At 41.0% G+C, this 15432-nt stretch overlaps 1 protein-coding gene across 1 annotated transcript; it reads right to left on the reverse strand.

Annotated features, from left to right (window-relative positions):
- Positions 1–3246: 3246 nt before the first annotated feature.
- LOC136178870 (presequence protease, mitochondrial-like) lies at positions 3247–15102 on the reverse strand. The gene is made up of 23 exons (XM_065953298.1): positions 14990–15102; positions 14039–14135; positions 13276–13436; positions 12808–12934; positions 12549–12637; positions 12181–12309; positions 11391–11504; positions 11102–11198; positions 10500–10634; positions 10100–10238; positions 9225–9341; positions 8976–9105; positions 8679–8799; positions 7700–7776; positions 7425–7590; positions 7065–7165; positions 6577–6697; positions 6434–6484; positions 5489–5601; positions 5219–5341; positions 3898–4043; positions 3478–3580; positions 3247–3340 (listed from the first exon to the last, which is right to left on the reverse strand). Exons 1-23 carry the CDS (start codon positions 15088–15090, stop codon positions 3247–3249), a joined length of 2652 nt encoding a protein of 883 aa, XP_065809370.1. The 5' UTR covers positions 15091–15102.
- Between the last annotated feature and the right edge of the window lie 330 nt (positions 15103–15432).

Below are 15432 nucleotides of genomic sequence, written 5' to 3' on the forward strand. Positions count from 1 at the left end.
TCTTTGTTTTGTTTTTCTTTGTTAGGCGTCTTAGAGTATTCAGAGAAGCGCTATGTTATTATCATTATTATTAATGTTAAAGGTCTCATATTATGTAAAATACACTTCACCATGTTTCTCTAACTCTAATATGTGTCCCTGGTCTGTCTACAAACCCCCCAATGATGAGAAAAGTCCATCCTCTCTGTATTGTGCCTGCTCCACTTTTCAGAAAATGTGTGCTCAAACAGGTCGTTTGGAGATTTTCTCTTTATGACATCACAAAGAGCAGTAACACCTCCCCCAGGTGGGTGACACAGCTCATTTACATTTAAAGGTACAGACACAGAAACAGCCTGTTCTGAGCAGGGCTGAAATAGAGGGGTTTATAGGCATGATCAAATACAGGATCAGAGTGGATTTAGAACAAAAGACAGACAAGTTTGAGACTTATTTAAACATGTTGAAGAGGAGGAGAATATGTGACCTTTAATTCATGAAGGTTGTCAGTGCTAGTGATGACTTTTGTTCTCTTATCTGTGCTGTATCGCTAACCATCGACTATTTGTAATGATGTAAAGTTTTGAATAAATTTGCATATAAATCTATAATTCATTTGTATAAATTTCTCTGTCAGACATAATTAGCAGTAACCCCCCATTGATAGAAAAATGTACAATGAGGTATCTTAAAACATGAATTATAATAATCTAAAAACATCATAACACAATACTAATCAGAAAGCTACGGAGCCCTTAAAGGGACATAGGCAGAAAAAATAAAAATATATGTTTCTCGTGGGCACCAGAAACTAACCGGTGCTCACGTGAAAGTTTCTCGTGCTCACCAGATATCAGGTGCACAACAGAAACCAGCCAGTCTTAGCCTTCTGTGTTCTTGTGATAAAAATGACAGTACAGGACTTATTTGAGCTATATTTTAACCTTGGACTTAAATACAAGGACAGAACTGCTTTGCTTGTGCACCGTCACCGTTATATTGTCACAGAAAGACATTTAAAACAGATGTTAAAGTCTTGTCATCTGTTTTGGCGCAAGGGATACACTTAGAAATATATTCACAGATTCGGCTTTCCCAGATCCATAACTCATCAGTGGAACATTGCTCTTACAAAACCAACACCTCTCTGCAATCACAACAAGATAGACTGCGAGCTACATTCGTATTTTCCTCAAAACGAGTCGTCCTCCGCGCTGGGGAACTTGCATTGGCCTCTAAGCCGAGCCGGCTGGTGCTCGAATGCGCAGGAACCGTCTGCAAATTGCAATACTGAAAAAATATGATACAGAAATATTCAATAACTTCACCCAGGAGAGGTGTAGTGTCATGAAAATCATTTTACACATATGTGATCTCACGTTTTTCATACTACATTTCTCAGATTGGAAAAAAAATACTTTAAAAACAAATTGAGGATTTTTCAATAGCCTATAAATAATCCAATGTTCAATAAAATCCCTTTTGTAAGGTGTAGGGTAAAAGAAAAACCCATTATGAATAAATGTCCTCCTGCTCTATAAACTACATCACGTTGCTTTGGATAAAGGGCTTTCATGTAATTGTAGTGATTTTTTTTATCATTAAATATGTAATAAAATATGTAATAACTATACTATAACATGTTGTAGTGCCATCAAACTCACATCACACATAAACCATCTTCTCTTGATTATACTACAACTCTTAGTTTGGTAAAATGTGCATAAATGTAATTTTAGTGATTTTTTTATCATTAAATATGGTAATTAAATAAGTAATAACTATACTATAACATGTTGTAGTGCCATCAAACTCACAGCACACATAATATAAAAGCATTAAGCATGATTTACTTTATGTGTGATGAAATATTTCGGTGACCCTAGAGCCTACAATGGTGACTTTTTTTTAATGATATCCATGTTAAAAAATCCCTTAAATTATTATTGCCTTTGTTGTTTCTATCCACTCTGGGCTTTTTGTGTGTGTGTGTGTGTGTGTGTGTGTGTGTGTGACATCTCTATAGTGGTGTTTGTGAGTAGGGTCCTGCTGTTGCTGTAGTTTTGGAAGTGGAGCAACATTTTACCTTCATGTGCCGGCAGTGAGATGTGACCGTCCTGTCAGAGTAATAAAACATTTATTGTGTGCAAAGACGTGTGACTCTGTTTTATTTATCAGTAAATTAGGATTTTAGAAAAGGGAACTGAGGTTAGAGTGTCTGATTTTAAAAACTCAATCATCTCACCAGATGTGTTGACCTGCAGCAATTCTTTGGTTTTATTCACCCTGAGTTTTAAATCTGTTGATTTGTGCTTCAAACCCGATAAAATGGAGGGAAATTGATTTCACCTGTGGTGTTCAAAGACTTGAAAAATAATTGTTAAAACTTCAATTTAAGGTCATAATATTCAACATTAACTAGCGGCTTATTAGCATGCTAACTAGTAGCATACTGGCTGCTTATTGGTCATTATGAAGCACTTATTAGTACCTTATCTACATGACCATAGTCTATAGTTAACAGGTCATTATCTAAGAGTTTGTTCTCATTACCTTCCTGATTACAGCTCATTGATAGAGAGTTAGGAAGTTGTTGAACATGAGTTATGATCTTGATATGCTTTTGTTTACTTCTACCTCATAAGGGTCGTACTGAGGGAAACATATTAAGATCATGATTCATGTTCAAACACTTCCTAACTGAGGAACCAATGAAAATGTGAAAATTGTGGAAAATAGGACCACAGCCTCCATACATGGGGCGTGCACAAAAACCACTAGACTACCTGCGCCCCCACAAAGACCAACATGACCTGACTGAGTGTTTGCACATGACTCAGTTTGTTGTTTGAATTAGACAGAATGGCTCTGATGTTCTTCCTCTGCTCTGAGTTTCCCAGAGTAAACCACAGAGGAAGAAAGTCATTTGTATCCTGCAGAAAAAAACAAAAACACCTGATTGAAGTTTATATAAATGATATATCTCTTGATGATACTTTAACAATGATCCCAAAAAGAAGAGCTCACTCACATAATGTATTCCAACATGATCATATATTTCATTAAATATATACAGAATGAAGACGTATCTGAACCATGACAGCAGCTCTCAGTCCTCCTCTTGATATTGTGCGCTTCAGCTTTTTGACTCTTGCATAAAAAATCCTAACCGTAGACTTTCAGCATTCAGTACAGAAGAAGTCGTGCAGCTGTGATTCTCCAGAAGTCCAGTTGAATATTTAAATCACAAGTTACCTACAGACTGGATTATTTTACGATCCATGAGGGATCTTTTTTAATCGCCTCGTTCTCTGGACCCAAGATAGCAACTCCACAAGTCCTCTGACCGACGCCGAGGTATCTGCAGCGAGGGGGAAAACAAGACACGAGTTAACACTTGATGTGGGAATAAACGGGAACAGTTTGTCAGTCTGTTTTTTCTTTTAGCTTCTCCTTCTCTTCATTTCTGAGTTATGTAAGGGGACATAAAGTTTGTACCTTTCAGCCACTTCCACCAGACTTTGGTGAGTGACAGCAAAAAGTCTTTCTCTGTGATTCTGCTTCATCTCATCGGTGACTCCGCTGAGGAAGCGACCCATTCCTGCAACACAAACACAGAGTGAACAAACCAGACGGCTAAGAGATAAAGTGGAGACAGTGACGGCTTTACAACAGAGACGGAGACTAAGTTAATAAAACTAATGAAGATCTCTTCATATCTGAACTTGCTTATAATTCAACTTTTTACTCATCATTTTATTCATTAATCCTTTAAAAGCTTTTAACCTCCATTAAAGACTTCTAATGTTGAAGTTGTCAGTGATGTACTGAGATGTTAAAGCTCCAGAGATCTGATTGGAGGAGGATCAGGTGAGGCATCCTGACAGCAGCTGGAGGGATCACTCAGTCGTTCCTCACCTTTGTCCGCGGGGGCCACAGGTGAGTCTACAGCCGAGAACACTGACAGTTTAGCTTCATCGATGTCCTGCTGGGTGAACTGTCCCGACTTCGCCCAGTCCACACCTCGACGAAACGCAGACAAGGTCTGCACCGAGTTTGGATCCCTTCGAGAAGTACGAGAAAGAAATACAAAATCAACGACACACTGTTCAACTCAAAGAAGATTCTTTTTAAACGTAGAAGTCATTTGGAATATTTTATTACAGCTTCCAAAAATGCCCCATGATGGCTTCCCTTAGTAAATTGTTGAGTCTTCTGTGTCTCTTTTTTTCCAGACAGATCGCCTGAATATTCTTGTAATATAAACATTTTGCATTTTGGACAAAGGGAGGAAGAAGAGGTCACATTTGAGAATATGGCAACAAATGTCTTTCAGCAAATAAACTCAAATTTCATGCGATTAGAACAAAATAAGTGCTGCTGCAACTTTGGTTCTTTCGCTTCTCTCTCCAAAACTTGATTTAAAATACATTTTAAAGGTCACATATTCTGTTAAATCCTCTTCACCATGTTTCTATGTGTCTCTAGTCCGTCTTCAAACCCCCCAATGATGTGAAAAGTCCATCCTCTCCGTCTTCTGCCTGCTCCACTTTTCAGAAAATGTGTGCTCAAACAGGCCGTTTAGCGATTTCCCCTTCATGACATCACAAAGGGCAGTAGCCCCTCCCCCAGGTGGGTGACACTCCCACAGCTAGGTGTTTGTTCTGCCCTCTGAGTCTGCCTTTTCACCGTAAACAATAGAGCAGGTAGCGAGAAAGCCTGAGACACCTGAGCACTTCCAGAGAGGGGGCGTGGTCAAACACAGCTCATTTAAATATTTAAAGGTACAGACACAGAAACAGCCTGTTCTGAGCAGGGCTGAAATAGAGGGGTTTATAGACATGATCAAATACTGGATCAGAGTGGATTTAGAACAAGAAACTTCACACACATGTTTTGAGGAGCTCTGAGACTTTTTTAAACTGGTTGAAGACGAGGAGAATATGTGACCTTTAACAAAATTCATGTCTTGAAGACAACCCAGCCTGCCCCCTTTTATAGAATCTACCTCTACTCCTTCATAAGTACGGAGCTTTTGTATGTATTAGATTCCATTAAATACACCTATTAACCAAAATGCACATCGTTTTCTAAGGTTTGAGAAAGCGTCTAAAGTCCTGAGTGTATATAAAATATTAAACTTGTTTCAGCCAAGGCAACAAAATGAACTGTTATTGTATTTCAACGTCAGCACAATGTTTTTTAAAACTTTGTTGAGTGTGGTGTCGCGGCCTCTCACCTGTACGAGTAAAAAGAGAAAAGACCTCCTCCCATCCTGGCCCCGCCCCCGTAGGCTCCTCCCTTCTCCCTGATTTCTCCATGCAGAAACTTAGCCGTCATCATCCTCGCCAAGATGAACAAACTTTAAGAGAAAAAAGGAAACAAAAAGTTTTTATTACACTTTAGATGAACTAAAAGTTACACGTAGAAAGACAAAGAACTGTCCGTGTAAATCAGACTTTTAAAGGAAGTGCTGTCACTCATCCCTGCCAGGTACAGATGTGATTACCTGGCGTAGTCGTGGTGGGAGAAGGGTACCGTACGAATACTCTCGCTGATAAAGTGAACAGGGAAGGGAAGCTGGAAGAACGTTTTCATCTGACACGGCTGGAAGTTTTGCTCCTGAAATCAGAGAAGATGATCTTTACTGTCACTGTACAAGTACAACAAAAACCTGTCGGAGCACACCTGTAGAGAAGTAGTTAAATATAGAACATATACAAATACTAAACCCACCAGTATATATACAAACAAAACAGTTATATTATACAATAAGATGTAAACTATGGTTAAAAGAGAGCTGAGCGGTACTGGTGGAATATTGTACTCAGGTATTAAAAAAAACAAATAAGCGTTATATTTATAATCTCATGCATGCACAGGACTTTGTTTTGAAGGAATGTCTCATAATAAAGGACAAAATAAAATCACAGGTGATCTCACAACTATTGAAATCAGAGGTTCAACTGTTTTGTGTTGGTGTTATTTTGCTTCTTCAAAGATTTTTGACTTTAAAATCTGTATTTCTGTGTTTCTATAAGACAGCCTTTCCTCATCTTTTCCATTATTTTATCTTCTTTAATCTGCAGAGATGGTTCTGCCTTTAATATAATGTGAACTCACTATGGCAGGGATATATTTAGAGGAGTGGTTCTTAATGGGTTTAGCTTTAGGACTCACCACCATCTCCTCCTGCGACCAGAGTTTCTGATATTGTTCAACCTATCAGGTTTATTTTCAATGAAAGATGTTTCAAAAGATGTGACAGAACAAAGATACAGAACATAGAACTTTACAGACTTTTTGACACCATCATTTTTTTCCCCTAGGAACTCAGTCACGACCCACTGAAAACAGCTCTGTGACCCACTTATGGGCCCCTACCCACCAGTTGAGAACCACTGACATAGCGAGCAAACAAACACAGAAATGTAAGATGTTCCTGAAAACTTACAGAGATGAGTTTCCGGCTCAGCCCCGAGACATCCGATGGGTCGAGAGGCCTCTTTAGAAAAAAAAATCAAGAGAATATTAAAATCTAATTTTAAGAATTATTCTGCCTGCTTTCATGTTTTGATTTGTTTGTTGATAGTTTACCTCAATAATAGTACTTCTGACCGGTTTGCGCTCCTTTCTGTTGTCAGCCACGTCCTTCATGAAGCTCTCCAGCTGTGCTGCCGTGTCCGACATTTTCTGTGGAGTAGTGTTGATCGCACACCTGTAAGAGACAAACATTTACATTGACGAGCATGTTACAAACAGACCCTTTATATTGAAACCATGTTGCAGTAATTAAAATAACATTAACTGCAGAATACTGTCACTATCTCTTCATCATTCAAAAATCTATCACCATGGAGGCGACCATAGCCTAGTGGTTAGTGGACGCCCCATGTGTGGAGGCTGTAGTCCTCCAAGCGGACGACCTGTGGCTCACTTCCTGCTTTCCCCACTCTCTCTCTCTCTCTCTCTCTCTCTCTGATTTCTGACTCTGTCCACTGTCCTGTCTCTAAAATAAAGGCCCAGAAAGCCCCAAAACAAAACCTTTAAAAAAAGAAAACCTCTCCTCAGGTGTAACATCTCACCTCATGTTGTCCGGGTTGAGAAGATGCTTCTTGATCCTGACGAGCGTTCGGATGACTTGGCTGAGGTCGGACAACTCAGCGACCCTCTTCATAAACTTCACCTGAAGTAATCATTGATAAAAGATGGATAAAATATGAAGCGAGAGAATGGAAAAACAAAAAACCTCTTGCACAAAGTAGGAACAAATGAAATTGTCTCTGCTTGTCAGAAAGAAATCATGCTTAACTGTATGTCTTGAATCTGCGTCTGCGTAATTTACTTCAAGCTTTAAATCACTATGACAACACTTCTTAAAGCTGACGTGCAGGAGTCAGACACTATCATTTTAGTTTTTTAGGATCAACACTCCAGGTGCATACCTGTTCCATCCCACCAAGCGTCTCATTGAGGTCTCCTGCTGGAGTCAGGTGACGGCCTGCACGTGTCATGGCGTACATGTGGCCCGAGTAGGAGATCCCATTGGCTAACTCCTGTGCTGACATCATCACCAGCACTCTCAGGCGCTCCACCTCGTCAAAGTGGGGGCTGTAGTGAACAAAAAAAAAAAGAAGATAAATATCGAGCTGTCTTCTCAGCCTCCTCGAATTTCAGGACACATTTTCTCTCAGTTTATAAGAAGTGATGGAGGACGTACTTGTTGAATATGTCGCTCCACAGATGAAACATGTGAGGAAGGTTTCTCTCCAGGCAGGAGGAGGACAGGAGGACACCCTGGAACAGAGAACACAGAGACAAGACTCTTCTTTGATTACCTCTTTTATACCGATGTAATGTAACCAGCAGCAGTTAAACATTGAACCAAGATAAATCACAACCTCTGTTTATGTAACACACGATCACTCAGTTTCAATTTCTGCAGCTTTGAGGAGACATTTGATTTTTGAAGACGACGCAGCAGAAAGAAGATGGGTTTCCACAATGCACAAGAATCATCATAATAAAGAACAAACATTTAATTAATATAGAATAAAGTTACTAAATTACATGTGATGTCATATATGAAGGAACCTGACATGGAGCAGCATACTTCATTACTCCATTCATCCATTTTCTTCCACTTATCAAAGGTCAGGTCTCTGTGGCAGCAGTAGTAATTCAACCCAGACTTCTCTCTCCCCAGTTCCTCCTGAGGGATTCTGACGTGTTCCCAGGCCAGTGGGGATATACACAGTAATCCCTCCAGTAAACTCTGGGTCTACCCCGGGGTCTCCTCCCAGTTGGGGCGTGCTCAGAAGACCTCAAAGGGTGGCGTCCAGGTGGCATCCTAATCAGATGGCCGAACCACCTCGACTGGCTCCTTTAGATTTGAGGGAGAAACGGCTCTACTCTGAGCTCTACCAGAATGTCTGAGCTCCTCGCCCTCTCTCTAAGACTGAGCCCAGCCGACCTCTGGAGGAAACTCATTTCAGCCGCTTGTATCCACCATCTTATTATTTCGGTCACTACCCATAGCTCATGATCATAGGTGACCGGTAAATGGAGAGCTTTGCCTTCAGGCTCAGACTCACTCCCTACATCATCTAAAGTATTCTTGTCCAGAAATGTCTCTGTCCAAACATTACTTCTATCCATATATTTGTAAGACTTTTCAAACACAGTAAGCTGGTACTGACCTGCTCGTACATGTCCAGCTGGGTGGAGTCAGGGACGACCTGGGTGGAGACAGACATGCCCCCAGTCCTCAGCTCCATCTGCTGGGACTGTTGTCTGTAGTCCAGACCTCCACAGCCCATCCTGATTTAACAAACAGACACACATGCAATCTTTAAAATGCTTTCAAACACCACCTGTCCAAACCTTACACAAATACAGAAAAGATCAATAAAGCATAATATCTTCAAACTTTTCATATACCAGGTGACACATTTTGAAATCTTGCTCTGGTCCAATCGACTGTCAGGTGAACTTACTTGGTGACAACGCTGCAGAAGAGCGGGACATAGAGCCTGAGGTCCTCCGGCAGTGTGTTGAGACTGCACATGGCTCTGAAGTAAACTAGCCCGTTGGTGGGCTGCTCACAGTACTGCACCGGTACGCCGACTGAAGGAGACAAGGAGAGGAAACATTTTAAGGGGTTTTAACCACAACACTCTGAGATGATTCTTCCTTGTTGTGTATAATGTTTTATAAACTTGTGTAGAGCGGACACTGGGCCGTACCTGCTGTGCTGATCTGAACAGGAGTAACAGGGATCGTGGGCTCAATGTCAGACACTTTCAGTGCCGGCAAACAGGAGGCGTCCTGCGTTTTGCTCTGAGCAGCCAGCAGCTCCAGACCTTTTCCCAAGAAGAAGAAGAAGAACATGAATATGAAACAGACAGTTAAATCAGAAGTGCCTCAATCAAATCCTTCTGAAATGTTTCAACAAGTTTTACTGGTTGGGTCATAAACAGAAAAGTGAATGCAGGTGAAATGTTCTTTTATGGTTTTCCATCAGTAAATCTCTGTACTTTAATGTTTCTAACAAGTCCCCTCAAAGACGGTTTTTAATATTTAAGGCAACTCCTCACCCCCTCGGACTAAAACTGGCAAATGAGACTCAATTCAGTCACACTTTTGTCAGTCTTTGAAAACTTATAGAGCAGCTTTGAATGATTTGCAGCTCAAAAAACATCTTATTTATCTGATACTGGTGTCAATAAAAACACCTCAAGCCGTTTAGCGCCCTCTGCTGACTCATCCTGGGATTACTCCAACATATGTTTACCTCATGCTCTATAACTCTGCCTGTGTTTAGTTTGAACATGCAGCATTGTAACACTATATGACTAAATGAGGGATCTAGAACAGGTCAACATGAATATATTCTGTATACAGTCACATTGCAGCGCTTGATGTTTTTTTCCCAGTTATTGTGTTAATCTGATGGTTTATTGGATTTTTTGGGGCTTCAATCAAATCAATCAAGCAGCCAATAAAAGCCTGTTTGCTTCAGACAATTCTGTGTGATTTCACAGAGTCAAGCTCAGAAAGTGTTTTAACAGAAGCAGAGAAACACAGATTTCCTCCGTGGAGCAGTTTCAATCATTTGTACCTTTTTCATAGATGTCTTTTTTGTCGCTGTCTGACAGAGCATGGATCTTTTTCTGGAGCTTCTCCTCCTCGGCTTTGGCCTGTTTCTCCAAGTAGACCTCATCCGGACTCATGGACAGGGTCAGTCTGTGTGTGTTCTCCTGTAGGGGGGGTAATGGGGATTTGAAGAGGAAGAGAAAAAACACAAATGATACAGAAAACCTTCAAAGTTCATGTTTTTTTGTCATGATCTTAAAACACTCCAGGGCTGCTGAGGTTGACCTTAAGAGCAGACCGAGTATTTCCCCCTACAGAGAACATTAGTGAGACTTGTAAAAGGTTTATTCTTGTATTTTTTTTTAAACCTTTTTTCACATATTTCTGGATGTTTTGAAGAAAAGTACTTTCCCAGTGTCACACACCTTAAAGTAGTGCTTGACTTTGTCCTGGAGGAAGCGAGGGTTTTCCTTCAGGGTCTGTTTGAACTTGGCAACGCTGTCGTTGATCTGCAGCAGCTCCACCGGGTCGCCGTCGTGGTTCCACGATGACGCAATGTACTAGAAAAAACAAAAATGTATACACATACACAAACAGCCATGAATAATGAAACCGACATGTGAAACATGCAGCAGAATCCACAAAGCGATTATAACATTACTGACAAAATAAAGCTAATCTAAGTGTCCTGTTTGACTCTTACATTGATGTATAGTGATTAAAACTTTACTTCTCATACACATGTGTAATCCCTTTAAATATTATACTCTCTGTGATTATTGAGTTTACTGCAACTCATCAAAAAAAGGAAGAAATCAGCAAATAAACTGCTGTGAAAACAAGCTCATCTCATACGTTTAGACATGTTTAAAACATTCTGTATTTGTATAGAAATACACAGAGTATATAGTGGTAGAAACACAAGATTTCAGCAGAGACAACATAACTAACATCATCATTCTTCCTGACATATCTCACACATAGAGGTTTATAAATACATGCAGTGTCCTTGTGTTTGTGAACTCACCGAGGCCAGAGACAGGCCGAAGTTTGTGGACTGGTGCTTCATCTGGATCTCGATCTTATGCAGGAGAGCGTCGATTCTTTCCTCCTCAAAGCCGCTCCTGTCGATGATGACGAGGACTCATTTGATCTTATGTGCCGTTTCAATTTCATGTAACCAAGCAACTCATCATCCTTCATGTGCAAGTAGACCTTACAGTTTATGGCTTTATCAAAACAAGCTGACACTTAGAGAGAGCAGGTTTGTAAACATATATTAAAGTCTTAAATACAAAAGGGAGCGTGGGACTTACTCGATGATGTCGTTGATGGTTTGGCTGATGATTTGCTTCACTCTCTCGGTGTCCTCCTCGGCCATTCCCTGCAGTCCTATACTGAACGACGCCTCTTTGGTGCTGCCGTCATATCTGCAGAACACAACATTTCAGAACAATGCAGTACTCTGAGCGCTGTCTGCAGCACATGAGGCAGAGCATCACAGCTCAGCAGCAATATACTAAAATGTTAAATTATCTTTTAATAGACATTTCTAAAAGAAAGTTGTCATCTAAGTAGCTTAGCAAAATCATATAGATGAAAACCCGTCTTTAAAGAGTAACTAAACCCCCAGAGTACAAAGTATCTAAATTTAAATTCCACATTTTGTGTTAGAAATATGCATAGCTACGGCCCTCTACAGGTTGAACCCAGCTACTGCAATTACATTCTTCTATTGGCTTATCTGGTGTTTAGAGAATTGCATGGATTGACAATAACTGAAATCTTAGCGGCTGGCTGTAAAATATTTACAAACGTGCCAAAATGAGGATGTTTATTTGAAAACATTAGAGCCATAACATTCAAATCCTCCAGGGGGCATCATCCCCATCCTCTCCTGCCCCTCTCTGTCGTCTCCATCGGCTGTCTCAGCACTGACAGATCAAATGGTTCTGGACCGTCGTTGAGCCTCTGGATCAGAGAAGTCCTCCACATTAAACCAAACTTCTGTCCTCGCTGCTTCTCCAGCCGTCGCTCTAAATAACCTCTGAGCTTGCTGATCATTTTATTTGTGAGAGTTTGTTACTTTGCGTCCTGCGTACTCACCCTACAACAGAGGAGAAGTCAGTTCCTATATTGGGTTCGATGAGAGCTTTGTAGAAGGGAGAGTTGGGTCCAGAGATCATGAGAGACGACAGCAGGCTGAGGGTGAATCCTTCAAATGTGTCAGTGATGCTGCGCGGGGAAAAAAACAAAGAGATTTGAAATATTTCTGAACAATAGGACTCGCTAAAAACTTCACTTTGAATGAAGAGAATTGTTGAGTGAATCCTTTCTGTACTGTAAAGCTCTCAGTCTTTAAAAAGCCGTCGACATGACAACCAAGATGTAGTGAATAAAGAGGAGGATGGAGGCTCTTTTTATGGCTTCTCCCATCTTAATGCAAAATAAAAAGAAATGATTTTCGGTCTTACTCTCCCAGCAGGTAGCTCACACACAGCGTGTTCTGCCGGGCCGGATCCGGAGCCAGAGCGTCAGGGCTGCAGGTCACATGGTCCTCTCTCTGGGGAAACCATTGAGATTGACGACGACATCAAAACGACTAATCAATGCATTTCAGTGTGTTAATATAAAAGCATGCAATAATAAACAGCTGTTGAGATTGTTGGTGTAGTTTTTAAGATCTATTGATCAGTAGAAGTTACAGATGCTGGTCTGGATTATGACACTCACAGGGCTGCTCCAGTGTGGCTGGGGGGGGACCTCTGTGTTCGGGTTGATGCGTTCAAACTTGGACAGAGCTTCCTCTTCGATCTGCTTCAGATGCTGCTCCAAAGGCAAATCTCCATACGTGAAGAACCTGAGGAGCACATGGAGGACACTCTCAGGGGTGTTTTCTGAGCAATTTTAAAGCCTGCATGTTAAATTATTTTTAAGGAATTATGATCATTCTGAAATAAATAAGATCGATAAAGCATGAAAAAGACAAACTAGCATCAGTTACCATCAAATTAAAGTTTCCTGTGTTTCATATCTACTGTGTCAATGTGAGCCTGCATTGTTCTGCTGCAGGAGATTATTAAATGTAACAAAGAAAGGATTCTGCTGGCTAACACCTGCTCTCATCTCATTTCTTCACAGCACTTTACAGTTTCCTGTCCCTTCTAGGCTCACAGTGTACACGTGTGTGTGTCCATGTACCTGGCGTTGCTGGGGTGGTAATGCGTGGCGTGGAACTGCTTGAGCTGTTCCCAGGTAAGGTCAGGGATGGCTAGAGGCTCTCCTCCTGACACCACAGAGTACGTGTGGTCTGGATACAGCTTGTTCTGGAGGTGCTGGGCGTACACGCGCTCGTTGTCGGACTAATAAAAAACAACACACAATCAAACGTTAAACAGTCACTGACACACTCTTATTTCAAAACCATTTATCTGACGTCACCTGTTCATCTCATATCTGGAACTTGTTTCACTGCTGTTGCATCAGGCCCCATGTCCGCCTAGCATTTTATAGATTTTGTTAGCTTTTTCTGAGTGTCTTTGTTCTATTGTTCCCAATGAGGAGAGAGCGTTTGCAGCAGCAGCAAAGCGCAGCGTCCAGCGCCTTTCTTCCGAGCGCTCTGCCTAATTTGTGCAGCCGCTCCGAGCGCTTCAAACTAAAAATCAACGCCGCTGTTGACGTCACCGGCGCTTTTCTTTCAACCAGCCGATCATAAAGTTCATCATCTAGACAAAGTAGGAGGTCAAGCATCCTCCGTTTGTGGCTCAAAGTGACAGATAAAAAATATCAAACAGAGAAAAGCAACGGAGTTGTGTCGGTCATACAGGAGCTGTTGTCAACAGACTGTTGTCATAGAGACAGGACGGACGGCAGCAGAAATATGAGATATCTGAAGCTACTTAAAAGAACACTTTACTATATTGTATCTACGTGTAGAAAGGTGACTTGGAAAGAGTAGACTTACAAAAGCCCCTTTCATTTCATTGAACACCACTCCTTTAAAGACCAGAGGGGAGTTGGGATCTGTTGGGTTTTCATTCTCCAGCCTCCAGCCCTCCTGCCTGCAAAATCAACACAAACAGAAATGAACTAGTGAAGAGCAGATTTCATCAGCGACTGTTTCAAACAAGTGATATCAGAAAGGTCTTGGACTCTTTTAGGCTGGCTACACACTCGACAATATTCAGATCTTAACCTATTTAAAAAACGTGGGAGACCAAAGACATGAGGACAGCTAAATGATTCTAAACATTATAATCCTCTGACTGCACACACTAGACGATTTGACCCGACTGTGAGACCACACACCTGCAGTTTGTAGAAACGAGTTCACAGTGGTGATCCCACAGACACGAGATCTCACAGAAACTCGTGTGATCAAACGTGACTTCAGAAGAAAAACAAATATGGAAGACAGTCGAGACATTAAAAAGCCACTCATGTTGTTACTCAAGCTGCTCTTCTTTTTCTATATTCCTCTTGGCTCAGGGCACAGTTATGTTTGTGTTCACTGGCATGTTTGTGAGCTGTAAAAGTGATGCTCTCTTCGCTCTCTTTTTGGCTACTGCAGGTATTCAGTCGGAGGCAGCCCGATCTGGAATGGTAAATAACAAACATGTTTTTGTATTTAGGATTCCAGATCGGGGAGGCTCTGACTCGATCAGGAGCTGTAAAATAATCGTATTGACACCACACACTTGAAGATTATTTGGACAAATAAAAGGCCCAAAATCAGGCCTAAACTCCCCTAGTGTGAAGCCAGCCTCAGGACAAACAGTCCAACTAACAGAGTTAACAGCTGACTATAAAGACAAAATCTTCACTGAATATTTAAAAGTTGACTTTTGCTACAATGCTATCAAGTCAAATAAATACAAACATGAAACAAATATGAGAAGCAGCAGTCACCACTCACCAGAAATCCTGCTCTCGTAAACACGGGAAGAAAGCTGCATCCAGATAGACCGAGAGAAGATTCTGGAAGTCTTTTCCATTTTGGGTTGAGAACGGATACATGGTGTAGTCACTGGCTGTTTACGAAGGGAGGCAACAACAAAAAAACAAGTCAGACATAAAGCTCATCAGCAAGCCAAGAATTAAGAAACAATCATCTGAAAGTCATTTTCTCTTCTAAAACTGACCGGTAAAACTATTAAAAGATAAGCTAGCTAATTAGCTTTTTATTTAACTGTAGGAGGATTATGTGTATGAAACATAAACTGTAAATATTAATGGATGAAGCCTGAGTGATGTCACCCATCTGTTACAGCAGGGGCTCCTGAGGCTCATCAGCAGCAGCCACCATGCTGGAAATCCTGTCTCAGTCTAACTTTCTAGACTGAGAGCTGGAGCTGAGGC

Source organism: Labrus bergylta, chromosome 4 (genome assembly GCF_963930695.1).
Source record: "Labrus bergylta chromosome 4, fLabBer1.1, whole genome shotgun sequence".
Lineage (NCBI taxonomy): Eukaryota > Metazoa > Chordata > Actinopteri > Labriformes > Labridae > Labrus > Labrus bergylta.

Coding starts and splice junctions, on each gene's coding strand:
- LOC136178870 (XM_065953298.1), bottom strand. CDS start 15,090: ATGTATCCGTTCTCAACCCAAAATGGAAAAGACTTCCAGAATCTTCTC. Junction 6,698..7,064: donor CTCAACCCGGACAACATGAG/GTGAGATGTTAC, acceptor TGTCTCTTACAG/GTGTGCGATCAACACTACTC. Junction 5,342..5,488: donor TCCCACCACGACTACGCCAG/GTAATCACATCT, acceptor TTTCTCTTAAAG/TTTGTTCATCTTGGCGAGGA.